Here is a 25,540-nt window from a genome sequence, read left to right as displayed (position 1 = left end):
AAAGGACACAAGATAAAATAAACAAGCATAGATATGGGTTGTATTTACAATGGTGTGTATTCTTCACTGGTTGCCCTTATCTCGTGGCAACAGGTCACAAATCTTGCTGCTGTGATGGCACACTGTGGAATTTCACCCAGTAGTTATGGGAGTTGGATTTGTTTTCGAATTCTTTGTGGATCTGTGTAATCTGAGGGAAATATGTCTCTCTAATATGGTCATACATTGGGCAGGAGGTTAGGAAGTGCAGCTCAGTTTCCACCTAATTTTTGTGGGCAGTGAGCACATAGCCTGTCTTCTCTTGAGAGCCATGTCTGCCTACGGCGGCCTTTCTCAATAGCAAGGCTATGCTCACTGAGTCTGTACATAGTCAAAGTTTCCTTAATTTTGGGTCAGTCACAGTGGTCAGGTATTCTGCCGCTGTGTACTCTCTGTGTAGGGCCAAATAGCATTCTAGCATTCTGTTTTTTTGTTAATTCTTTCCAATTCTTTCAAGTAATTATCTTTTTGTTTTCTCATGATTTGGTTGGGTCTAATTGTGCTGCTGTCCTGGGGCTCTGTAGGGTGTGTTTGTGTTTGTGAACAGAGCCCCAGGACCAGCTTGCTTAGGAGACTCTTCTCCGGGTTCATCTCTCTGTAGGTGATGGCTTTGTTGTGGAAGGTTTGGGAATCTCTTCCTTTTAGGTGGTTATAGAATTTAACGGCTCTTTTCTGGATTTTGATAATTAGTGGGTATCGGCCTAAATCTGCTCTGCATGCATTATTTGGTGTTCTACGTTGTACACTGAGGATATTTTTGCAGAATTCTGCGTGCAGAGTCTCAATTTAGTGTTTGTCCCATTTTGTGAAGTCTTGGTTGGTGAGCGGACCCCAGACCTCACAACCATAAAGGGCAATGGGCTCTATGACTGATTCAAGTATTTTTAGCCAAATCCTAATTGGTGTGTTGAAATTTATGTTCCTTTTGATGGCATAGAATGCCCTTCTTGCCTTGTCTCTCAGATCGTTCACAGCTTTGTGGAAGTTACCTGTGGCGCTGATGTTTAGGTTTTGTCTTACTGAGATTTACTGTCAGGGCCCAGGTCTGACAGAATCTGTGCATAAGATCTAGGTGCTGCTGTAGGCCCTCCTTGGTTGGTGACAGAAGCACCAGATCATCAGCAAACAGCAGACATTTGACTTCGGATTCTAGTAGAGTGAGGCCGGGTGCTGCAGACTTTTCTAGTGCCCGCGCCAATTCGTTGATATATATGTTGAAGAGGGTGGGGCTTAAGCTGCATCCCTGTCTAACCCCACGACCCTGTGTGAAGAAATGTTTGTGTTTTTTGCCAATTTTAACCGCACACTTGTTGTTTGTGTACATGGATTTTATAATGTCGTATGTTTTACCCCCAACACCACTTTCCATCAGTTTGTTTAGCAGACCTTCATGCCAAATTGAGTCGAAGGCTTTTTTGAAATCAACAAAGCATGAGAAGACTTTGCCTTTGTTTTGGTTTGTTTGGTGGTCAATTAGGGTGTGCAGGGTGAATACATGGTCTGTTGTACGGTAATTTGGTAAAAAGCCAATTTGACATTTGCTCAGTACATTGTTTTCATTGAAGAAGTGTACGAGTCTGCTGTTAATGATAATGCAGAGGATTTTCCCAAGGTTACTGTTGACGCATATTCCACGGTAGTTATTGGGGTCAAATTTGTCTCCACTTGGCCTCCCGGGTGGCGCAGTGGTTAAGGGCGCTGTACTGCAGCGCCAGCTGTGCCATCAGAGTCCTGGGTTCGCGCCCAGGCTCTGTCGTAACCGGCCGCGACCGGGAGGTCCGTGGGGCGACGCACAATTGGCCTAGCGTCGCCCGGGTTAGGGAGGGCTTGTCTCATCGCGCACCAGCGACTCCTGTGGCGGGCTGGGCGCAGTGTACGCTAGCCAAGGTGGCCAGGTGCACTGTGTTTCCTCCGGCGCATTGGTGCGGCTGGCTTCCGGGTTGGATGTGCGCTGTGTTAAAGAAGGTTGTGTATCGGAGGACGCATGACTTTCAACCTTCGTCTCTCCCGAGCCCGTACGGGAGTTGTAGCGATGAGACAAGATAGTAGCTACTACAACAATTGGATACTACGAAATTGGGGAGAAAAAGGGGTAAAATTCAACAAAAAAAAAAAATAATTGTCTCCACTTTTCAGTCCAAATAATGGGGAAGATGCCAGAGCTAAGGATGATGTTAAAGAGTTTTAGTATAGCCAATTGGAATTTGTTGTCTGTATATTTGATCATTTCATTGAGGATACCATCAACACCACAGGCCTTTTTGGGTTGGAGGGTTTTTATTTTGTCCTGTAACTCGTTCAATGAACCCAGTGGGTTCTGGTAGTCTTTAATAGTTGATTCTAAGATCTGTATTTTATCATGTATATGTTTTTGCTCTTTATTCTTTGTTATAGAGCCAAAAAGATTGGAGAAGTGGTTTACCCATACATCTCCATTTTGGATAGATAATTCTTTGTGTTGTTGTTTGTTTAGTGTTTTCCAATTTTCCCAGAAGTGGTTAGAGTCTATGGATTCTTCAATTACATTGAGCTGATTTCTGACATGCTGTTCCTTCTTTTTCCGTAGTGTATTTCTGTATTGTTTTAGTGATTCACCATAGTGAAGGCGTAGACTCAGGTTTTCCGGGTCTCTATGTTTTTGGTTGGACAGGTTTCTCAATTTCTTTCTTAGATTTTTGCATTCTTCATCAAACCATTTGTCATTGTTGTTAATTTTCTTCAGTTTTCTATTTGAGATTTTTAGATTTGATAGGGAAGCTGAGAGGTCAAATATACTGTTAAGATTTTCTACTGCCAAGTTTACACCTTCACTATTACAGTGGAACGTTTTACCCAGGAAATCGTCTAAAAGGGATTGAATTGTTGTTGCCTAATTGTTTTTTGGTAGGTTTCCAAACTGCATTCCTTCCATCTATAGCATTTCGTAATGTTACTCAGTTCCTTTGGCTTTGATGCCTCATGATTGAGTATTGCTCTGTTCAAGTAGACTGTGATTTTGCTGTGGTCTGATAGGGGTGTCAGTGGGCTGACTGTGAACGCTCTGAGAGACTCTGGGTTGAGGTCAGTGATAAAGTAGTCTACAGTACTACTGCCAAGAGATGAGCTATAGGTGTACCTACCATAGGAGTCCCCTCGAAGCCTACCATTGACTATGTACATACCCAGCGTGCGACAGAGCTGCAGGAGTTGTGACCCGTTTTTGTTGGTTATGTTGTCATAGTTGTGCCTAGGGGGGCATATGTGGGAGGGAATGCTGTCACCTCCAGGCAGGTGTTTGTCCCCCTGGGTGCTGAGGGTGTCAGGTTCTTGTCCGGTTCTGGCATTTAGGTCGCCACAGACTAGTACATGTCCCTGGGCCTGGAAATGATTGATTTCCCCCTCCAGGATGGAGAAGCTGTCTTCATTAAAATATGGGGATTCTAGTGGGGGGATATAGGTAGCACACAGGAGGACATTTTTCTCTGTTAGGATAATTTCCTTTTGAATTTCTAGCCAAATGTAGAATGTTCCTGTTTTGATTAATTTAATGGAGTGAGTTAGGTCTGCTCTATACCAAATTAGCATACCCCCTGAGTCCCTTCCCTGTTTCACACCTGGTAGTTTGGTGGATGGGACTACCAGCTCTCTGTAACCTAGAGGGCAACCAGTGGATCTGTCTCCTCTATACCAGATTTCTTGCAGGATGACAATGTCTGTGTTACCGATTTCTTTGGTGAAGTCTGGGTTTCTGCTCTTTAGGCCAAAGGCAGATGACCTCAGGCCTTGGATATTCCAGGATGATATAGTGAAGGCTTTTTGTTCCAGAGTGTCCAATGTTGTTGGTCGTGGTTTGGCCTCAGGCCAGTAAGTGTGAGCAGAGCCTGCTGAGCATCTGGTACATGCCATTGGCTTGGGCGAGTGTGAGAGTGGGGGTTGGGACTGTTTGCCCGCTCACTACCTGGGCGCATGTGTGTCTTCCATGTTGAGGCCCTCTTTGCGGGGGTGTGGTGCATGGGGTGGGCAGGGGTGGCATAGGTCTGATCTGAGGGGGCCTAAATGGGGTATGGGCATGGTCTCTCTCTCTCTCTCTCTCTCTCTCTCTCTCAATTCAATTCAATTCAATTGACTTTATTGACATGGCAAGTTCATTATTACTTACATTGTCAAAGTATACATATCGAAAAAAATAAAATAAGATAAAAATATACATTTCTATATAAATAAATGGTGGAACCAACAGCAATAATACTAGTAGTAGTGGACATGGGATTACCATTAACAACAACTACAACAACAATATGAATGAGAATAACAATACATTAAAGCAATAGTAGTAGACCAGTGTCAACATGACTGAGAAGACACATGACGTGGTATGAAAGACAAAACAAAACAAGATGGGAAATAATATCGACATTACTTTGCACTTTTCACTGGCTGACCCTCAGGTTATGGAAGGAGGACACATATTTGGCTGCCAAAACTGCACATTTTGGCTTTTCACCCAATAAATATTGGATTTTTTTCTTCATCTTTTATAGTTTCAAATTCTTTGTATTGAATTATAATTTAATTAAAATTAAAATTAAAATTCTCTTTGGTCTGAGTATTTGTCACAGTGTAGTAGGAAATGCAGCTCTGTCTCTACCTCTCCCCTGGAGCAGAGTGAGCACAGCCTGTCCTCTCTGGGCAGCCAGGTTTGTCTGTGCAGACCGGTCTCTATAGCCAGACTGTGCTCACTCAGTCTGTACCTAGTCAATGTTTTCCTCAGTTTTCTATCAGTCACAGTGGTCAGATAGTCTGCCACCATGTACTGTCTGTTTAGAGCCAAATAGCATTGAAGTTTACTTTGATTTTTTGTGGTGTCTTTCCAATAGGTGATATATTTTTATTTTTGTTTTGTGATGATTTGGTTCGGACAGATTTTCTGAGAGCTGTCCTGAGGCTCTATGGGGTTGGTTTGGGTTGGTGAACTCTCTCTCTCCATCTGTCTCTTCCTTTCCTTCTCTCTCTCTCTCTCTCCATCTGTCTCTTCCTTTCCTTGTCTCTCTCTCTCTTTCTCTCTCCATCTGTCTCTTCCTTTCCTTGTCTCTCTCTCTCTTTCTCTCTCCATCTGTCTCTTCCTTTCCTTGTCTCTCTCAATCTCTCTCAATCTGTCTCTTCCTTTCCTTGTCTCTCTCTCTCTCACTTTCTCTCTCCATCTGTCTCTTCCTTTCCTTGTCTCTCTCTCTCTCTCTCTCCACCTGTCTCTTCTTTTCATTGTCTCTCTCTCTCCAACTGTCTCTTCCTTTTCTTGTCTCTCTCTCTCTCTTTCTCTCTCTCTCTCTCTCCATCTGTCTCCTCTTTTCCTTGTCTCTCTCTCTCTCCATCTGTCTCTTCCTTTCCTTGTCGCTCTCTCTCTCTCCATCTGTCTCTTCCTTTCCTTGTCTCTCCATCTGTCTCTTCCTTTCCTTGTCTCTCTCTCTCTCTCCATCTGTCTCTTCCTTTCCTTGTCTCTCTCTCTCTCTCTCCATCTGTCTCTTCCTTTCCTTTTCTCTCTCTCTCTCTGTCTCTTCCTTTCCTTGTCTCTCTCTCTCTCCATCTGTCTCTTCCTTTCCTTCTCTCTCTCTCTCTCTCTCTCTCTCCATCTGTCTCTTCCTTTCCTTGTCTCTCTCTCTCTCCATCTGTCTCTTCCTTTCCTTGTCTCTCTCTCTCTCTCCATCTGTCTCTTCCTTTCCTTGTCTCTCTCTCTCTCCATCTGTATCTTCCTTTCCTTGTCTCTCTCTCTCTCTCCATCTGTCTCTTCCTTTCCTTGTCTCTCTCTCTCTCTCTTTCTCTCTCCATCTGTCTCTTCCTTTCCTTGTCTCTCTCTCTCTCTCTCTCCACCTGTCTCTTCTTTTCCTTGTCTCTCTCTCTCCAACTGTCTCTTCCTTTCCTTGTCTCTCTCTCTCTTTCTCTCTCCATCTCTCTTCCTTTCCTTGTCTCTCTCTCTCTCTCTCTCTCTCTCTCTCTCTCTCATTTTTTCCCCTTTTCCTTGTCTCTCTCTCTCTCTCCATCTGTCTCTTCCCTTCCTTGTCTCTCCATCTGTCTCTTCCTTTCCTTGTCTCTCTCTCTCTCTCTCCATCTGTCTCTTCCTTTCCTTGTCTCTCTCGCTCTCCATCTGTCTCTTCCTTTCCTGGTCTCGCTCTCTCTCTTTCTCTCTCCATCTGTCTTCCTTTCCTTGTCTCTCTCTCTCTCTCTCTCTCTCTCTCTCTCTCCATCTGTCTCTTCCTTTCCTTGTCTCTCTCTCTCTCTCTCTCTCTCTCTCTCTCTCTCTCTCTCCATCTGTCTCTTCCTTTCCTGGTCTCGCTCTCTCTATTTCTCTCTCCATCTGTCTCTTCCTTTCCTTTTCTCTCTCTCTCCATCTGTCTCTTCCTTTCCTGGTCTCGCTCTCTGTCTTTCTCTCTCTCTGTCTCTTCCTTGCCTCTCTCTCTCTCTCTCTCTCATCTGTCTCTTCCTTTCCTTGTCTCTCTCTCTCTCTCTCTCTCTCTCTCTCCATCTGTCTCTTCCTTTCCTTGTCTCTCTCTCTCCATCTGTCTCTTCCTTTCTTTGTCTCTCTCTCTCCATCTGTCTCTTCCTTTCCTTGTCTCTCTCTCTCTCCATCTGTCTCTTCCTTTCCTTGTCTCTCTCTCTCTCTCTCCATCTGTCTCTTCCTTTCCTTGTCTCTCTCTCTCTCTCTCCATCTGTCTCTTCCTTTCCTTGTCTCTCCATCTGTCTCTTCCTTTCCTTGTCTCTCTCTCTCTCTCCTCTTCCTTTCCCTGTCTCTCTCTTTCTGTCTCCACCTGTCTCTTCCTTTCCCTGTCTCTCTCTTTCTGTCTCCATCTGTCTCTTCCTTTCCTTGTCTCTCTCTCTCTCTCTCTCTCTCTCTCTCTCTCTCTCTCTGTCTCTTCCTTTCCTTGTCTCTCTCTCTCTCTCTCCATCTGTCTCTTCCTTTCCTTGTCTCTCTCTCTCTCTCTCCATCTGTCTCTTCCTTTCCTTGTCTCTTCTCTTCTCTCTCTCTCTCTCTCTCTCATCTGTCTCTCTCTCTATATCTCTCTTCCATTCCTTGTCTCTCTGTCTCTGTCTCTTTCTTTCCTTGTCTCTCTCTCTTTCTCTCTCCATCTGTCTCTTCCTTTCCTTGTCTCTCTCTCAATCTCTCTCTCTATCCATCTGTCTATTCCTTTCCTTGTCTCTCTCTCTCTCCATATGTCTCTTCCTTTCCTTGTCTCTCTCTCTCTCTCTCTTTCTCTCCCATCTGTCTCTTCCTTTCCTTGTCTCTCTCTCTCTCTCTCTCCACCTGTCTCTTCTTTTCCTTGTCTCTCTCTCTCCAACTGTCTCTTCCTTTCCTTGTCTCTCTCTCTCTTTCTCTCTCCATCTCTCTTCCTTTCCTTGTCTCTCTCTCTCTCTCTCTCTCTCTCTCCATCTTTCTCCCCTTTTCCTTGTCTCTCTCTCTCTCTCCATCTGTCTCTTCCCTTCCTTGTCTCTCCATCTGTCTCTTCCTTTCCTTGTCTCTCTCTCTCTCTCTCCATCTATCTCTTCCTTCTCTTCTTGTCTCTCTCTCTCTCTCTCTCTCTCTCTGTGTCTTCCTTTCCTTGTCTCTCTCTCTCTCTCTCTCTCTCTCCATCTGTCTCTTCCTTTCCTTGTCTCTCTCTCTCCATCTGTCTCTTCCTTTCCTTGTCTCTCTCTCTTTATCTTTCTCTCTCTCCATCTGTCTCTTTCTTTCCTTGTCTCTCTCTCTTTCTCTCTCCATCTGTCTCTTCCTTTCCTTCTCTCTCTCTCTCTCTCTCTCTCTCAATCTCTCTAGCTCTCCATCTGTCTCTCTCTCTATCTCTATTCCTTTCCTTGTCTCTCTCTCTCTCTCCATCTGTCTCTTCCTTTCCTTGTCTCTCTCTCTCTCTCTCCATCTGTCTCTTCCTTTCCTTGTCTCTCTCTCTTTCTCTCTCCATCTGTCTCTTCCTTTCCTTGTCTCTCTCTCTCTCTCTCTCTCTCTCTCTCTCTCCATCTGTCTCTCTCTCTATATCTCTCTTCCATTCCTTGTCTCTCTCTCTCTCTCTCTCCATCTGTCTCTTCCTTTCCTTGTCTCTCTCTCTCTCCATCTGTCTCTTCCTTTCCTTGTCTCTCTCTCTCTCCAACTGCCTCTTCATTTCCTTGTCTCTCTCTCTCTCTCTCTCTCCACCTGTCTCTTCTTTTCCTTGTCTCTCTCTCTCTCTCCAACTCTTTTCCTTTCCTTGTCTCGCTCTCTCTTTCTCTCTCCATCTGTCTCTTCCTTTCCTTGTCTCTCTCTCTCTCTCTCCATCTGTCTCTTCCTTTCCTTGTCTCTCTCTCTTTCTCTTTCTCTCTCCCCATCTGTCTCTTTCTTTCCTTGTCTCTCTCTCTTTCTCTCTCCATCTGTCTCTTCCTTTCCTTGTCTCTCTCTCAATCTCTCTCTCTATCCATCTGTCTATTCCTTTCCTTGTCTCTCTCTCTCTCCATCTGTCTCTTCCTTTCCTTGTCTCTCTCTCTCTCTCTCTTCTCTCTCCATCTGTCTCTTCCTTTCCTTGTCTCTCTCTCTCTCTCTCTCCACCTGTCTCTTCTTTTCCTTGTCTCTCTCTCTCCAACTGTCTCTTCCTTTCCTTGTCTCTCTCTCTCTTTCTCTCTCCATCTCTCTTCCTTTCCTTGTCTCTCTCTCTCTCTCTCTCTCTCTCTCCATCTTTCTCCCCTTTTCCTTGTCTCTCTCTCTCTCTCCATCTGTCTCTTCCCTTCCTTGTCTCTCCATCTGTCTCTTCCTTTCCTTGTCTCTCTCTCTCTCTCTCCATCTGTCTCTTCCTTTCCTTGTCTCTCTCGCTCTCCATCTGTCTCTTCCTTTCCTGGTCTCGCTCTCTCTCTTTCTCTCTCCATCTGTCTTCCTTTCCTTGTCTCTCTCTCTCTCTCTCCATCTGTCTCTTCCCTTCCTTGTCTCTCCATCTGTCTCTTCGTTTTCCTTGTCTCTCTCTCTCTCTCTCTCTCTCTCTCTCATCTGTCTCTTCCTTTCCTTGTCTCTCTCTCTCTCTCTCTCTCTCTCTCTCTCTCTCTCTCTCTCTCTCTCCATCTGTCTCTTCCTTTCCTGGTCTCGCTCTCTCTATTTCTCTCTCCATCTGTCTCTTCCTTTCCTTTTCTCTCTCTCTCCATCTGTCTCTTCCTTTCCTGGTCTCGCTCTCTGTCTTTCTCTCTCTCTGTCTCTTCCTTGCCTCTCTCTCTCTCTCTCTCTCATCTGTGTCTTCCTTTCCTTGTCTCTCTCTCTCTCTCTCTCTCTCTCTCCATCTGTCTCTTCCTTTCCTTGTCTCTCTCTCTCCATCTGTCTCTTCCTTTCTTTGTCTCTCTCTCTCCATCTGTCTCTTTCTTTCCTTGTCTCTATCTCTCTATCTCCACCTGTCTCTTCCTTTCCTTGTCTCTCTCTCTCTCCATCTGTCTCTTCCTTTCCTTGTCTCTCTCTCTCTCTCTCCATCTGTCTCTTCCTTTCCTTGTCTCTCTCTCTCTCTCTCCATCTGTCTCTTCCTTTCCTTGTCTCTCCATCTGTCTCTTCCTTTCCTTGTCTCTCTCTCTCTCTCCACCTGTCTCTTCCTTTCCCTGTCTCTCTCTTTCTGTCTCCATCTGTCTCTTCCTTTCCTTGTCTCTCTCTCTCTCTCCTCTCTCTCTCTCTCTCTCTCTCTCTCTCCATCTATCTCTTCCTTTCCTTGTCTCTCTCTCTCTCTCTCTCTCTCTCCATCTGTCTCTTCCTTTCCTTGTCTCTCTCTCTTTATCTTTCTCTCTCTCCATCTGTCTCTTTCTTTCCTTGTCTCTCTCTCTTTCTCTCTCCATCTGTCTCTTCCTTTCCTTCTCTCTCTCTCTCTCTCTCTCTCTCTCAATCTCTCTAGCTCTCCATCTGTCTCTCTCTCTATCTCTATTCCTTTCCCTGTCTCTCTCTCTCTCTCCATCTGTCTCTTCCTTTCCTTGTCTCTCTCTCTCTCTCTCCATCTGTCTCTTCCTTTCCTTGTCTCTCTCTCTTTCTCTCTCCATCTGTCTCTTCCTTTCCTTGTCTCTCTCTCTCTCTCTCTCTCTCTCTCTCTCTCTCTCTCCATCTGTCTCTCTCTCTATATCTCTCTTCCATTCCTTGTCTCTCTCTCTCTCTCTCTCCATCTGTCTCTTCCTTTCCTTGTCTCTCTCTCTCTCCATCTGTCTCTTCCTTTCCTTGTCTCTCTCTCTCTCCAACTGCCTCTTCATTTCCTTGTCTCTCTCTCTCTCTCTCCACCTGTCTCTTCTTTTCCTTCTCTCTCTCTCTCTCTCCAACTCTTTTCCTTTCCTTGTCTCGCTCTCTCTTTCTCTCTCCATCTGTCTCTTCCTTTCCTTGTCTCTCTCTCTTTCTCTTTCTCTCTCCCCATCTGTCTCTTTCTTTCCTTGTCTCTCTCTCTTTCTCTCTCCATCTGTCTCTTCCTTTCCTTGTCTCTCTCTCAATCTCTCTCTCTATCCATCTGTCTATTCCTTTCCTTGTCTCTCTCTCTCTCTCTCTCTCTCAAATTCAAATTCAAATTCAAGCTGCTTTATTGGCATGAAAAACATTGTGTCAATATTGCCAAAGCAACAATGTATACAATATACATTGTAACAAAATTATAAATGATAGCAAATAATAATATAAAATGGTAGTAAATAATAATACAAAATTAAATACAAAAATAATAACAATAAAATGGTAACAGTCAATAGTAGAAATGTAATAAATATAAAATCAAATTATGGAAAATGAAACTATAACTAACTTATAACTAAATAACGGTCATCTTCTTCTTTATATCAGTACTACAACTACAATCATCATTACTACGACTACTACTACCATCACTAAACTGTTATCACTACCATTACCACCCATATTTGGGATGATAAACATTAATAATTATAGTAATAATGGTAATAATAATAATAAGTAAGTTACTGTTTACTATGCAGATGTTATTATTCAGTGTCCCTCAGGCTATGGCAGGAAAATACATATTTGGCTGCAAGAGGAGCCATTGCTCCTTCGCCCATGAGTATTCTTAGTTTTTCCTCTGGGTTCAATTTGTAAAAATGTGGAATATATGTAGTCATTTCTGTGAATAATGAATCTCTTTGTGAGGAATATTTATCACAGTAAAGGAGAAAGTGCATCTCTGTCTCTACCTCCCCTGTCATGCAGTGACCACATACACGCTCCTCTTTGGGTAGCCATGTCTTTTTATGTCTCTCTCTCTCTTTCTCTCTCTCTCCATCTGTCTCTTCCTTTCCTTGTCTCTCTCTTTCTCTCTCCATCTGTCTCTTCCTTTCCTTGTCTCTCTCTCTCTCTCTCTCTCTCTCTCTCTCTCTCTCTCTCTCTCTCTCTCTCCATCTGTCTCTCTCTATATCTCTCTTCCATTCCTTGTCTCTCTCTCTCTCTCTCCATCTGTCTCTTCCTTTCCTTGTCTCTCTCTCTCTCCATCTGTCTCTTCCTTTCCTTGTCTCTCTCTCTTTCTCTCTCCATCTGTCTCTTCCTTTCCTTGTCTCTCCATCTGTCTCTTCCTTTCCTTGTCTCTCTCTCTCTCCACCTGTCTCTTCCTTTCCTTGTCTCTCCATCTGTCTCTTCGTTTCCTTGTCTCTCTCTCTCCATCTGTCTCTCTCTCTTTCTCTCTCCATCTGTCTCTTCGTTTCCTTGTCTCTCTCTCTCTCTCTCTCTCTCCATCTGTCTCTTCCTTTCCTTGTCTCTCTCTTTCTCTCTCCATCTGTCTCTTCCTTTCCTTGTCTCTCTCTCTCTCTCTCTCTCTCTCTCTCTCTCTCTCTCTCTCTCTCTCTCATCTGTCTCTCTCTCTATATCTCTCTTCCATTCCTTGTCTCTCTCTCTCTCTCCATCTGTCTCTTCCTTTCCTTGTCTCTCTCTCTCTCCATCTGTCTCTTCCTTTCCTTGTCTCTCTCTCTTTCTCTCTCCATCTGTCTCTTCCTTTCCTTGTCTCTCCATCTGTCTCTTCCTTTCCTTGTCTCTCTCTCTCTCCACCTGTCTCTTCCTTTCCTTGTCTCTCCATCTGTCTCTTCGTTTCCTTGTCTCTCTCTCTCCATCTGTCTCTCTCTCTTTCTCTCTCCATCTGTCTCTTCCTTTCCTTCTCTCTCTCTCTCTCTCTCTCTCTCTCTCTCTCTCTCTCCATATGTCTCTCTCTCTATATCTGTCTCTTCCTTTCCTTGTCTCTCTCTCTCTCTATCTGTCTCTTCCTTTTCTTGTCTCTCTCTCTCTCTTTCTCTCTCCATCTGTCTCTTCCTTTCCTTGTCTCTCCACCTGTCTCTTCCTTTCCTTGTATCTCTCTCTTTCTCTCTCCATCTGTCTCTTCCTTTCCTTGTCTCTCTCTCTCTCCAACTGTCTCTTCATTTCCTTGTCTCTCTCTCTCTCTCTCTTTCTCTCTCCATCTGTCTCTTCCTTTCCTTGCCTCTCTCTCTCTCTCTCTCTCTCCATCTGTCTCTCTCTCTATATCTGTCTCTTCCTTTCCTTGTCTCTCTCTCTCTCCTTCTGTTTCCTCTTTTCCTTGTCTCTCTCTCTCTCTCTCCATCTGTCTCTTCCTTTCCTTGTCTCTCCACCTGTCTCTTCCTTTCCTTGTATCTCTCTCTTTCTCTCTCCATCTGTCTCTTCCTTTCCTTGTCTCTCTCTCTTTCTCTCTCCATCTGTCTCTTCCTTTCCTTGTATCTCTCTCTTTCTCTCTCCATCTGTCTCTTCCTTTCCTTCTCTCTCTCTCTCTCTCTCTCCATCTGTCTCTTCCTTTCCTTGTCTCTTTCTCTCTCCATCTGTCTCTTCCTTTCCTTGTCTCTCTCTCTCTCTCCATCTGTCTCTTCCTTTCCTTGTCTCTTTCTCTCTCCATCTGTCTCTTCCTTCCCTTGCCTCTCTCTCTCTCTCTCTCTCCATCTGTCTCTCTCTCTATATCTGTCTCTTCCTTTCCTTGTCTCTCTCTCTCTCTCTCTCCATCTGTCTCTTCCTTTCCTTGTCTCTCCATCTGTCTCTTCCTTTCCTTGTCTCTCTCTCTCTCTCCATCTGTCTCTTCCTTTCCTTGTCTCTCTTTCTCTCTCCATCTGTCTCTTCCTTTCCTTCTCTCTCTCTCTCTCCATCTGTCTCTTCCTTTCCTTGTCTCTCTCTCTCTTTTTCTCTCTCCATCTCTCTTCCTTTCATTGTCTCTCTCTCTCTCTTCCTTTCCTTGTCTCTTTCTCTCTCCATCTGTCTCTTCCTTTCCTTGTCTCTCTCTCTTTCTCTCTCCATCTGTCTCTTCCTTTCCTTGTCTCTCTCTCTCTCTCCATCTGTCTCTTCCTTTCCTTGTCTCTCTCTCTCTCCATCTGTCTCTTCCTTTCCTTGTCTCTCTTTCTCTCTCCATCTGTCTCTTCCTTTCCTTGTCTCTCTCTCTTTCTCTCTCCATCTGTCTCTTCCTTTCCTTGTCTCTCTCTCTCTCTCCATCTGTCTCTTCCTTTCCTTGTCTCTCTCTCTCTCCATCTGTCTCTTCCTTTCCTTGTCTCTCTTTCTCTCTCCATCTGTCTCTTCCTTTCCTTGTCTCTCTCTCACTCTTTCTCTCTCCATCTGTCTCTTCCTTTCCTTCTCTCTCTCTCTCTCTCTCCATCTGTCTCTTCCTTTCCTTGTCTCTCTCTCTCTCTCTCTCTCTCTCTTTCTCTCTCCATCTCTCTTCCTTTCATTGTCTCTCTCTGTCTCTTCCTTTCCTTGTCTCTCTCTCTCTCCCTCTCTCTCCATCTGTCTCTTCCTTTCCTTGTCTCTCTCTCTCTCTCTCCATCTGTCTCTTCCTTTCCTTGTCTCTCTCTCTTTCTCTTTCTCTCTCTCCATCTGTCTCTTTCTTTCCTTGTCTCTCTCTCTTTCTCTCTCCATCTGTCTCTTTCTTTCCTTGTCTCTCTCTCTTTCTCTCTCCATCTGTATCTTCCTTTCCTTGTCTCTCTTTCTCTCTCCATCTGTCTCTTCCTTTCCTTGTCTCTCTCTCTCTCTTTCTCTCTCCATCTGTCTCTTCCTTTCCTTCTCTCTCTCTCTCTCTCTCCATCTGTCTCTTCCTTTCCTTGTCTCTCTCTCTCTCTCTCTCTTTCTCTCTCCATCTCTCTTCCTTTCATTGTCTCTCTCTGTCTCTTCCTTTCCTTGTCTCTCTCTCTCTCCCTCTCTCTCCATATCTCTCTTCCATTCCTTGTCTCTCTCTCTCTCTCTCTCCATCTGTCTCTTCCTTTCCTTGTCTCTCTCTCTCTCCATCTGTCTCTTCCTTTCCTTGTCTCTCTCTCTCTTTCTCTCTCCATCTCTCTTCCTTTCCATGTCTCTCTCTCTCTCCATCTGTCTCTTCCTTTCCTTGTCTCTCTCTCTCTCCATCTGCCTCTTCATTTCCTTGTCTCTCTCTCTCTCTCTCTCCACCTGTCTCTTCCTTTCCTTGTCTCGCTCTCTCTTTCTCTCTCCATCTGTCTCTTCCTTTCCTTGTCTCTCTCTCTCTCTCTCCATCTGTCTCTTCCTTTCCTCGTCTCTCTCTCTTTCTCTTTCTCTCTCTCCATCTGTCTCTTTCTTTCCTTGTCTCTCTCTCTTTCTCTCTCCATCTGTCTCTTCCTTTCCTTGTCTCTCTCTCAATCTCTCTCTCTCTCCATCTGTCTATTCCTTTCCTTGTCTCTCTCTCTCTCTCTCTCTCTCTCTCCATCTGTCTCTTCCTTTCCTTGTCTCTCTCTTTCTCTCTCCATCTGTCTCTTCCTTTCCTTGTCTCTCTCTCTTTCTCTTTCTCTCTCTCCATCTGTCTCTTTCTTTCCTTGTCTCTCTCTCTTTCTCTCTCCATCTGTCTCTTCCTTTCCTTGTCTCTCTCTCAATCTCTCTCTCTCTCCATCTGTCTATTCCTTTCCTTGTCTCTCTCTCTCTCTCTCTCTCTCTCTCTCTCTCTCTCCATCTGTCTCTTCCTTTCCTTGTCTCTCTCTTTCTCTCTCCATCTGTCTCTTCCTTTCCTTGTCTCTCTCTCTCTCTCTCTCTCTCTCTCTCTCTATCTCTCTCCATATGTCTCTCTATATCTCTCTTCCATTCCTTGTCTCTCTCTCTCTCTCTCCATCTGTCTCTTCCTTTCCTTGTCTCTCTCTCTCTCCATCTGTCTCTTCCTTTCCTTGTCTCTCCATCTGTCTCTTCCTTTCCTTGTCTCTCTCTCTGTCCACCTGTCTCTTCTTTTCCTTGTCTCTCCATCTGTCTCTTCCTTTCCTTGTCTCTCTCTCTCCAGCTGTCTCTCTCTCTTTCTCTCTCCATCTGTCTCTTCCTTTCCTTGTCTCTCTCTCTCTCTCTCTCTCTCTCTTTCTCTCTCCATCTCTCTTCCTTTCATTGTCTCTCTCTGTCTCTTCCTTTCCTTGTCTCTCTCTCTCTCCCTCTCTCTCCATCTGTCTCTTCCTTTCCTTGTCTCTCTCTCTCTCTCTCCATCTGTCTCTTCCTTTCCTTGTCTCTCTCTCTTTCTCTTTCTCTCTCTCCATCTGTCTCTTTCTTTCCTTGTCTCTCTCTCTTTCTCTCTCCATCTGTCTCTTTCTTTCCTTGTCTCTCTCTCTTTCTCTCTCCATCTGTATCTTCCTTTCCTTGTCTCTCTTTCTCTCTCCATCTGTCTCTTCCTTTCCTTGTCTCTCTCTCTCTCTTTCTCTCTCCATCTGTCTCTTCCTTTCCTTCTCTCTCTCTCTCTCTCTCCATCTGTCTCTTCCTTTCCTTGTCTCTCTCTCTCTCTCTCTCTTTCTCTCTCCATCTCTCTTCCTTTCATTGTCTCTCTCTGTCTCTTCCTTTCCTTGTCTCTCTCTCTCTCCCTCTCTCTCCATATCTCTCTTCCATTCCTTGTCTCTCTCTCTCTCTCTCTCCATCTGTCTCTTCCTTTCCTTGTCTCTCTCTCTCTCCATCTGTCTCTTCCTTTCCTTGTCTCTCTCTCTCTTTCTCTCTCCATCTCTCTTCCTTTCCATGTCTCTCTCTCTCTCCATCTGTCTCTTCCTTTCCTTGTCTCTCTCTCTCTCCATCTGCCTCTTCATTTCCTTGTCTCTCTCTCTCTCTCTCTCCACCTGTCTCTTCCTTTCCTTGTCTCGCTCTCTCTTTCTCTCTCCATCTGTCTCTTCCTTTCCTTGTCTCTCTCTCTCTCTCCCATCTGTCTCTTCCTTTCCTCGTCTCTCTCTCTTTCTCTTTCTCTCTCTCCATCTGTCTCTTTCTTTCCTTGTCTCTCTCTCTTTCTCTCTCCATCTGTCTCTTCCTTTCCTTGTCTCTCTCTCAATCTCTCTCTCTCTCCATCTGTCTATTCCTTTCCTTGTCTCTCTCTCTCTCTCTCTCTCTCTCTCAATCTGTCTCTTCCTTTCCTTGTCTCTCTCTTTCTCTCTCCATCTGTCTCTTCCTTTCCTTGTCTCTCTCTCTTTCTCTTTCTCTCTCTCCATCTGTCTCTTTCTTTCCTTGTCTCTCTCTCTTTCTCTCTCCATCTGTCTCTTCCTTTCCTTGTCTCTCTCTCAATCTCTCTCTCTCTCCATCTGTCTATTCCTTTCCTTGTCTCTCTCTCTCTCTCTCTCTCTCTCTCTCTCTCTCTCCATCTGTCTCTTCCTTTCCTTGTCTCTCTCTTTCTCTCTCCATCTGTCTCTTCCTTTCCTTGTCTCTCTCTCTCTCTCTCTCTCTCTCTCTCTCTTTCTCTCTCCATATGTCTCTCTATATCTCTCTTCCATTCCTTGTCTCTCTCTCTCTCTCTCCATCTGTCTCTTCCTTTCCTTGTCTCTCTCTCTCTCCATCTGTCTCTTCCTTTCCTTGTCTCTCCATCTGTCTCTTCCTTTCCTTGTCTCTCTCTCTGTCCACCTGTCTCTTCTTTTCCTTGTCTCTCCATCTGTCTCTTCCTTTCCTTGTCTCTCTCTCTCCAGCTGTCTCTCTCTCTTTCTCTCTCCATCTGTCTCTTCCTTTCCTTGTCTCTCTCTTTCTCTCTCCATCTGTCTCTTCCTTTCCTTCTCTCTCTCTCTCTCTCTCTCTATCTCTCTCTCTCTCCATCTGTCTATCTCTCTATATCTGTCTCCTCCTTTCCTTGTCTCTCTCTCTCTCTATCTGTCTCTTCCTTTTCTTGTCTCTCTCTCTCTCTTTCTCTCTCCATCTGTCTCTTCCTTTCCTTGTCTCTCCACCTGTCTCTTCCTTTCCTTGTATCTCTCTCTTTCTCTCTCCATCTGTCTCTTCCTTTCCTTGTCTCTCTCTCTCCATCTGTCTCTTCCTTTCCTTGTCTCTCTCTCTCTCCACCTGTCTCTTCTTTTCCTTGTCTCTCTCTCTCTCCAACTGTCTCTTCATTTCCTTTTCTCTCTCTCTCTCTCTTTCTCTCTCCACCTGTCTCTTCCTTTCCTTGCCTCTCTCTCTCCCTCTCCATCTGTCTCTCTCTCTATCTGTCTCTTCCTTTCCTTGTCTCTCTCTCTCTCCTTCTGTTTCCTCTTTTCCTTGTCTCTCTCTCTCTCTCTCTCTCTCTCTCTCTCATCTGTCTCTTCCTTTCCTTGTCTCTCCACCTGTCTCTTCCTTTCTTTGTATCTCTCTCTTTCTCTCCATCTGTCTCTTTCTTTCCTTGTCTCTCTCTCTTTCTCTCTCCATCTCTCTTCCTTTCCTTGTCTCTCTCTCTTTCTCTCTCATCTGTCTCTTCCTTTCCTTGTCTCTCTCTCTCTCTCTCTCCATCTGTCTCTTCCTTTCCTTGTCTCTTTCTCTCTCCATCTGTCTCTTCCTTTCCTTGTCTCTCCCTCTCTCTCTCTCCATCTGTCTCTTCCTTTCCTTGTCTCTTTCTCTCTCCATCTGTCTCTTCCTTTCCTTGCCTCTCTCTCTCTCTCTCTCTCTCCATCTGTCTCTCTCTATATCTGTCTCTTCCTTTCCTTGTCTCTCCATCTGTCTCTTCCTTTCCTTGTCTCTCTCTCTCTCTCCATCTGTCTCTTCCTTTCCTTGTCTCTCTCTCTCTCTCCATCTGTCTCTTCCTTTCCTTGTCTCTCTTTCTCTCTCCATCTGTCTCTTCCTTTCCTTTTCTCTCTCTCTCTTTCTGTCTCCATCTGTCTCTTCCTTTCCTTCTCTCTCTCTCTCTCCATCTGTCTCTTCCTTTCCTTGTCTCTCTCTCTCTCTTTCTCTCTCCATCTCTCTTCCTTTCATTGTCTCTCTCTCTCTCTCTTCCTTTCCTTGTCTCTTTCTCTCTCCATCTGTCTCTTCCTTTCCTTGTCTTTCTCTCTTTCTCTCTCCATCTGTCTCTTCCTTTCCTTGTCTCTCTCTCTCCATCTGTCTCTTCCTTTCCTTGTCTCTCTCTCTCTCTCCATCTGTCTCTTCCTTTCCCTGTCTCTCTTTCTCTCTCCATCTGTCTCTTCCTTTCCTTGTCTCTCTCTCTCTCTTTCTCTCTCCATCTGTCTCTTCCTTTCCGTCTCTCTCTCTCTCTCTCTCCATCTGTCTCTTCCTTTCCTTGTCTCTCTCTGTCTCTTCCTTTCCTTGTCTCTCTCTCTCTCCCTCCCTCTCCCTCTCCCTCTCTCTCTCTCTCTCTCTCTCTCTCTCTCTCTCTCATCTGCCTCTTCCTTTCCTTGTCTCTCTCTCTCTCTCTCTCTCTCTCTCTCTCTCATCTGTCTCTTCCTTTCCTTCTCTCGCTCTCGCTCTCGCTCTCTCTCTCTCTCTCTCTCTCTCTCTCTATATGTCTCTTCCTTTCCTTGTCTCTCTCGCTTTCTCTTTCTCTCTCCATCTGTCTCTTCCTTTCCTTGTCTCTCTCTCTTTCTCTCTCCATCTGTCTCTTCCTTTCCTTGTCTCTCTCTCTATCCATCTGTCTCTTCCTTTCCTTGTCTCTCTCTCTCTCTCTCCACCTGTCTCTTATTTTCCTTGTCTCTCTCTCTCCAACTGTCTCTTCCTTTCCTTGTCTCTCTCTCTCCATCTGTCTCATCCTTTCCTTGTCTCTCTCTCTCTCTCTCTCTCTCTCTCTCTATCTGTCTCTTCCTTTCCTTGTCTCTCCATCTGTATCTTCCTTTCCTTGTCTCTCTCTCTCCACCTGTCTCTTCCTTTCCTTGTCTCTCTCTCCATCTGTCTCTTCCTTTCCTTGTCTCTCCATCTGTATCTTCCTTTCCTTGTCTCTCTCTCTCCACCTGTTTCTTCCTTTCCTTGCCTCTCTCTCTTTCTCTCTCCATCTGTCTCTTCCTTTCCTTGTCTCTCTCTCTCTCCATCTGTCTCTTCCTTTCCTTGTCTCTCTCTCTCTCTCTCTCTCCATCTGTCTCTTCCTTTCCTTGTCTCTCTCTCTCTCTCTTCATTTCCTTGTCTGTCTCTCTCTCTTCCTTTCCTTGTCTGTCTCTCTCTCTCTCTTCCTTTCCTTGTCTGTCTCTCTCTCTCTTCCTTTCCTTGTCTCTCTCTCTTTCTCTCTCCATCTGTCTCTTCCTTTCCCTGTCTCTCTCTCTCTCTTTCTCCATCTGTCTCTTCCTTTCATTGTCTCTCTCTCTCTTCCTTTCCTTGTCTGTATCTCTCTCTTTCTCTCTCTCTCTCTCTCCATCTGTCTCTTCCTTTCCTTGTCTCTCTCTCTCTCTTTCTCTCTCCATCTGTCTCTTCCTTTCATTGTCTCTCTCTCTCTCTTCCTTTCCTTGTCTGTCTCTCTCTCTCTCATCTGTCTCTTCCTTTCCTTGTCTCTCCCTTTCCTCTGCTGACTGAGGATGCAGACATACATACATACATACAGACAGACAGACAGACAGACAGACAGACAGACAGACAGACAGACACACACTCCTATAGCTGCTGTCTGAGAACAGGGTACACAAACACCACAGACTAGACTAGCAGATCCACTCCACACCTTGGGATAGCCTGGGAGCACAGTTATGGAGCACAGTTTCCACAAGCAGGCCAGCATGGTTAGTCACTCATGAAGTGATTGAGAGAGAATGAGTCAGCTAGGGAGATAGAGGGGGAGAGTGTGATTGAGTCAAAGGGTGCGTCTCCAATGTCACTCCCACTCTGATCCCTCCACTGTTCAGGCAGGCAGCCCAGAGGTCAGAGGTGGCTCCCTAATGATGTTTAGTCTCTTGTCTTCCTAATGTTTCGCTCGTCTTCTTCTGTGTTACTGGCACAAAGAGATGCTCAGCTCCCGAAGGACTGGAAAAAGCACATATACCACAGGGTGCATTGATCTAGAGAAACTTTGTTGTATCCTAGGTGACGTTCCGTATCAGGATTTACCAGTGTAACATCAATGACAAGTCGGGTGTATTGATTTCTAGAGAAACGTTGTTTCCTAGGTGACGTTCCGTACCAGGATCTACCACTGTAATATCAACAGTCAGGGTGTGATTTGTCTGGACATCCTGAAGGACAACTGGAGCCCCGCCCTCACCATCTCCAAGGTGCTGCTGTCCATCTGCTCCCTGCTCACTGACTGCAACCCTGGTGAGTGACACCCCTATCACCCATTCAGAGAGAGAGAGATTCTCTCTGAAAAATCGAAAAAATAATCCTTTGCAGTATCATCAACAGCAGACTCCAACATTTCCTCAGTGAAAACAATGTCCTGAGCAAATGTTAAATTGGCTTCTGACCAAAATACAGTACGACAGACCATGTATACACCCTGCACACCGTTATTGACAAACAATCAAAACAAAACCAAAGCAGTCTTTTCATGCTTTGTTGATTTCAAAAAAGCTTTTGACTCAATGTGGCATGAGGGTCTGCTATGCAAATCGATGGAAATCTGTGTTGGGGGGGGAAACATGTACACAAGCAACAAGTGTGCAGTTAAAATGGGCAATAAACATACATACTTCTTTCCTTCGGGCCGTGGGGTGACACAGTACAGTGAACTCCAAAAGTATTGGGACAGTAACGTATTATTTTGTGCCCAATATAAATTAATGGTAAATAGTGTATTGTGTCATTTTGGAGTCAATTTTATTGTAAATAAGAATAGAATGTGTCTGAACACTCATAATGTGGATGCGACCATGATTACGAATAATCCTGGATTAATTGTGAGTAATGATGAGTGAGAAAGTTACACGCACAAATATGTCATTTCTAAACGTTTCACCCGATATGGATGAACATACTCTCAAATGGAAGCTGACAGTCTACACTTTAAGCTCATAGTCATTGTATCATTTCAAATCCAAAGTACTGGAGTACAGGGCCAAAACAACAACAAAAAATGTCACTGTTCCAATTCTTTTGGAGCTCACTTTATATCAATGAATTAGCGAGGGCACTAGAACAGTCTGCAGCACCCGGCCTCACCCTACTAGACTCTGAAATCTATTGGCTACTGTTTGCAGATGAACTGGTGCTTCTGTCCCCAACCAAAGAGGGCATACAGCAGCACCTAGATGTTCTACACAGATTCTGTCAGACTTGGGGCCTGACAGTGAATCTCAGTAAGACAGGTCCAGTAGCCAGGACAACAAATACACATTCTGTCTAGACACTGTTGCCCTAGAGCACACAAAGAACTATACCTACCTCGGCCTAAACATCAACACCACAGGTAACTTGCACAAGGCTGTAAACGACCTAAGATACAAGGCAAGAAGGTCCTTCTACGCAATCAAAAGGAACATAAAAAAACATCCCAATTAGGATCTGGCTGAAAATACTTCAAACAGTTATAGAGGCCATTGCCTTCTATGGTTGTGAGGTCTGGGGTCCGTTCACCAACAAAGAATGTACACAATGGGAAAAACACCCAATTGAGACTCTGTATGCAGAATTCTGCAAAAATGTACTTTTTATACAATGCAAAACCCCAAACAATGCATGCAGAGCATAATTAGGACTATACTCGCTAGTTATCAAAATCCAGAAAAGAGCTGTTAAATTCTACAGTTCCCTAAAAGGATGCGATACATACCACCACAAACCCTCACCTACGGAGAGATGAACCTAGAGAAGAGTCCCCTCAGCCAGCTGGTTCTGGGGCTCTGTTCACAAACACAAACAGACCCCACAGAACCCTAGGACAGCAACACAATGAGACGCAACCAAATTATGAGAAAGCAAAAAGAAAACTATTTTACACACAGGAAAGAATCAACCAGAAAACAGAGCAAATTGTAATGATATCTGGCCCTAAAAAGAGAATACACAGTTGCAGAATTTCTGACCACTGTTACTGACCCCAAATTAAGAAAATGCTTGACTATGTACAGACTCAGTGAGCATAGCCTTGCTATTTAGAGAGGCTGCCATAGGCAGAGAAGACAGGCTATGTGCCCTCTGCCCACAAAATGAGGTGGAAACTGAGCTGCACTTCCTAACCTCCTGCTAAATGTATAACCACATTAAAGATGCATATTTCCCACAGACCACACAGACCCACAAAATGTTACATGTACACATAATATAGATAAAACAATAATGTGATCCTTTAAAAAATATAATAACAGGGCAGTCGCTCAACCCTTCTCATAATCAGTCTGGTCATTATTTATCCCCCAGGCCCCTCCCCCCAGGCTCCCTCCCACACTGCATAGTGGGTTTGGCGCTGTCGCTGTGGACCAACCATGAGTCTAAATGCCCTTCCCACTGCCTCCCCGCGACCAACTCCCCCTCCTCCCCTTCTCTCCCCTGAATGTGTCTTTTTTCATGCGGTAGTAGGGGTCTAGAGGATCAATGGGATATTATGGGATATAGATCATTAAAGAAGGAGAGAGCAGAATGACAGTTAATTAACCCTCGCAGGCTTAATAATTGTATATTTCCTGGCTGCCTGAGATGGGGTGCCACAAGGAGACCCTGTACGATGCTCTGCAGCTCTAGTGTGTTTTCACTCCCGACCTGCTGAGGCTGAGGTCCCACTGCTGCTTACTCAACTTGCACAAGGAGCTCGGCAGGGTGCCTCTGCCGTTTGAATGATTCTGAGTGTTTCACCTCCCTGAATACACCCCAGGTCAGAGTACTGTGATGATGTGCTGTAAAGGGAACCTGTTTCTGTCATCGTGCTTCGCCCTGCTGTCCTGTATTACTAGACAAACCTGCTGTGGACACTTGATTTAGATCTCTAAATGTCATATAATTATGGAGTATCCTACTTCAGATAAACAAGGCTTGACGACATGGCAAATTAATGGGTTGTTAAATGTGGGTTGTTAAAGGCTATAAAAATCAGAGTTAATGGTATGAAATGTATCTAAGTAGTTGGGGTGACCGTTGGGGTGACCGTTTCTCTGACTGTAGACAAACACCCAATGGATGTGATGAAATGTGATTTAATGGTGGTTAAAATACTCTAATCCATGTTGTTCTCCCTCCTCACAGCTGACCCTCTGGTAGGAAGCATCGCCACCCAGTACACGACCAACAGACCAGAGCACGACAGGATAGCCAAACAGTGGACCAAGAGATACGCCACATAGACGGACATCAAGGAGCTCCACCACCCTTCTCTGACCCACCTCCGCCACCCAAAATCTGTTGAGCACACCCATCCCTCGCCCCTCTGCTCCTAGACTGGTCCCAAATCTGTTTATGCTGTATAGCCAACTCCTGTAGTCATTGCATGCCAAACAATGAATTATTAATGGCATGTTTGGCATGACAATGACATTTACATTTACATTTGAGTCATTTAGTAGACACCCTTATCCAGAGCGACTTAGTTAGACCATAGTAGTTGGCTATACAGCACAAACAGATTTGGGACAAAGCTACTTGCCCCTCTCTCTGAGCCCCAAATGTCTGGAAGCACCTGACATGATCCCCCCCTCCTCATCACAGGCAGCTGGTGGCACCTTTATTGGGGAAGACGGGTTCATAGTAATGACTGGAACGAGTAAATAGAAATGTATCAAATGCATCAAACCCATGGGTTCCATGTGTGTTAATGCCATTCCATTTACACCATTCCAGATATTATTATAAGCCGTCCTCCCCCACTACCCCTCCTCTGAGAACATGAACTTGATCGCTTCTTTTTTTATATACAAAGAGTATATTGGATTTTTTCCCCCAATACACTGAATGTTGATATGGTCACGAAAAGCTTTAATACTGTTATTCTTGTTGTTGTTATTGTTTGTTGTTGTTATTATTACTACATTGTTTATTGCATTATCATCCTAGGCCCTTTTTATGTGATTGATGAAAAATGCATTATATTCTAGAGCATTCTAGATACATTCTATTGATACAGTCCATGCTGAGCGTTTTTGTTTAAGAGGTCATCTTCAGTTAGAGCCTGTCTGCAGAATTAGTGTTTACAGATGCAGAGTGGACCTTTTTCTATGATTTAATCACTTGTTGTTATTATTTTTCTGCCCCCAGAAGTTATTGCCATGACAGTAAGTCTGTCTGGATCTGTGTGTAGCTGGTCTTGCTGCTCACCTCCTGTGGTACTAGTCAGCTGGCAGTTGTTTGCTGTACATTTGCCTTGTGAGAATACATACTTATTGAATACTCAATTAAACACTGGTTGTAATGTTAACTCTGGCTTGGCTAATCTGTTGCTTATGTGCTCACTGTTTGTCTTCTTCACTGGGTTAACAGTGGGGGATTTCAATGCATAATCTATCATATTTAATGGTCATTAAAATATTCATATTATACACCCATTTTAGATGATTTATGTTATTTTCTCATGTCACATTTTAAAGCTCCACTGTCAAGAACATTTCCTTTTTATGATCAGTGATGAAAGTTAAAGCTACTGTTTGTTCAAGTTCAAAACTCTCATCTTGTCCTGTGTATTTTCATGAGAAGTTTAAAAGCTCTTTGATAGCTGGCTGGCTGCCTCAAATACAGAGCTCTATTGAAGGATCTGCTGCACGCAGACACACAGAAACACTGAAACACACAAACACAGTTCCCATATACAAATGCCCTTAGAATGAAACTCTGGGTTCTGAGATTCCATTCTGTAATTCTACAATTCTGAGTCCCGACTAGTATAACTAGTTCCTGACATTCCAGTCCCAAAATGTAGCCCCCCCCCCCCCCGCAACTGAATGGAACATCTGGATGCATCCCTTACCTTCTAATATGTTGCAGGTTTTCATGAAAGGATCCAGTCTGCCTGTGGAACAGCACCTGGAATACTGAACCCTGTGCAGCCTTGGCATTCCAAATGAAATGTTTGGTTTTGTGCTTTGTGGAGTCTTGTTTTGTGAAAATTATTTATTAGTTAAAAGTTCATCCATTATTAAATAGGCAGCAATGCTGCAATGCTGCTTGTTATTGCTAATTACGACAATGGCCTCTCAGTCATTGTAGGCCTATTCCAATATATACCAGCACCACATCCTCCCTCTTGCACATGGATTTCTCATCTCTCGCTAGAGAGACTGTTGCAGCATTAGTGGTGAGAAGAGAACTGATCCAGGATGAATTAGTAGAATCTTTGCCTTTTGACAGCCAGTGTTGAAAGGAGTAGAGTCGGGCCTTAACATTCTGTGTTTTGCTGCTGTAAATGATTTGGTGTAGGTTGGATCCTAATTCGTATTCGTCAAAGAGAAGCGGCAAAGTGTAGAGAGACCAGCAAAGGGATGTAATTATTGTTGACAGGCAGGGAATGGAAGGGGGACATTGGGACTCTACCTCCTCATCTTTACCCCACAGGGAGAAGAAGAATGATTATTGTTTCTG

General features: G+C 44.5%; 1 protein-coding gene across 1 annotated transcript in view; it reads left to right on the top strand.

Annotated features, from left to right (window-relative positions):
- The window catches only part of LOC139392418 (ubiquitin-conjugating enzyme E2 E2-like), a 90,649-nt gene extending 65,529 nt beyond the window's left edge, over window positions 1–25,120 (top strand). The window contains exons 5-6 of the mRNA XM_071140393.1: window positions 20,212–20,359; window positions 23,219–25,120. Of these exons, the coding sequence (XP_070996494.1) occupies window positions 20,212–20,359; window positions 23,219–23,316 (246 nt within the window). The 3' untranslated portion in view covers window positions 23,317–25,120. The remainder of the gene's footprint in view (window positions 1–20,211; window positions 20,360–23,218) is intronic.
- Window positions 25,121–25,540: the final 420 nt, after the last annotated feature.

The sequence above is a fragment of the Oncorhynchus clarkii genome, chromosome 32 (assembly GCF_045791955.1).
Source record: "Oncorhynchus clarkii lewisi isolate Uvic-CL-2024 chromosome 32, UVic_Ocla_1.0, whole genome shotgun sequence".
NCBI lineage: Eukaryota > Metazoa > Chordata > Actinopteri > Salmoniformes > Salmonidae > Oncorhynchus > Oncorhynchus clarkii.
Note: the sequence above shows the minus strand (reverse complement) of the source record. Positions and strands in the feature narration are given on the sequence as shown.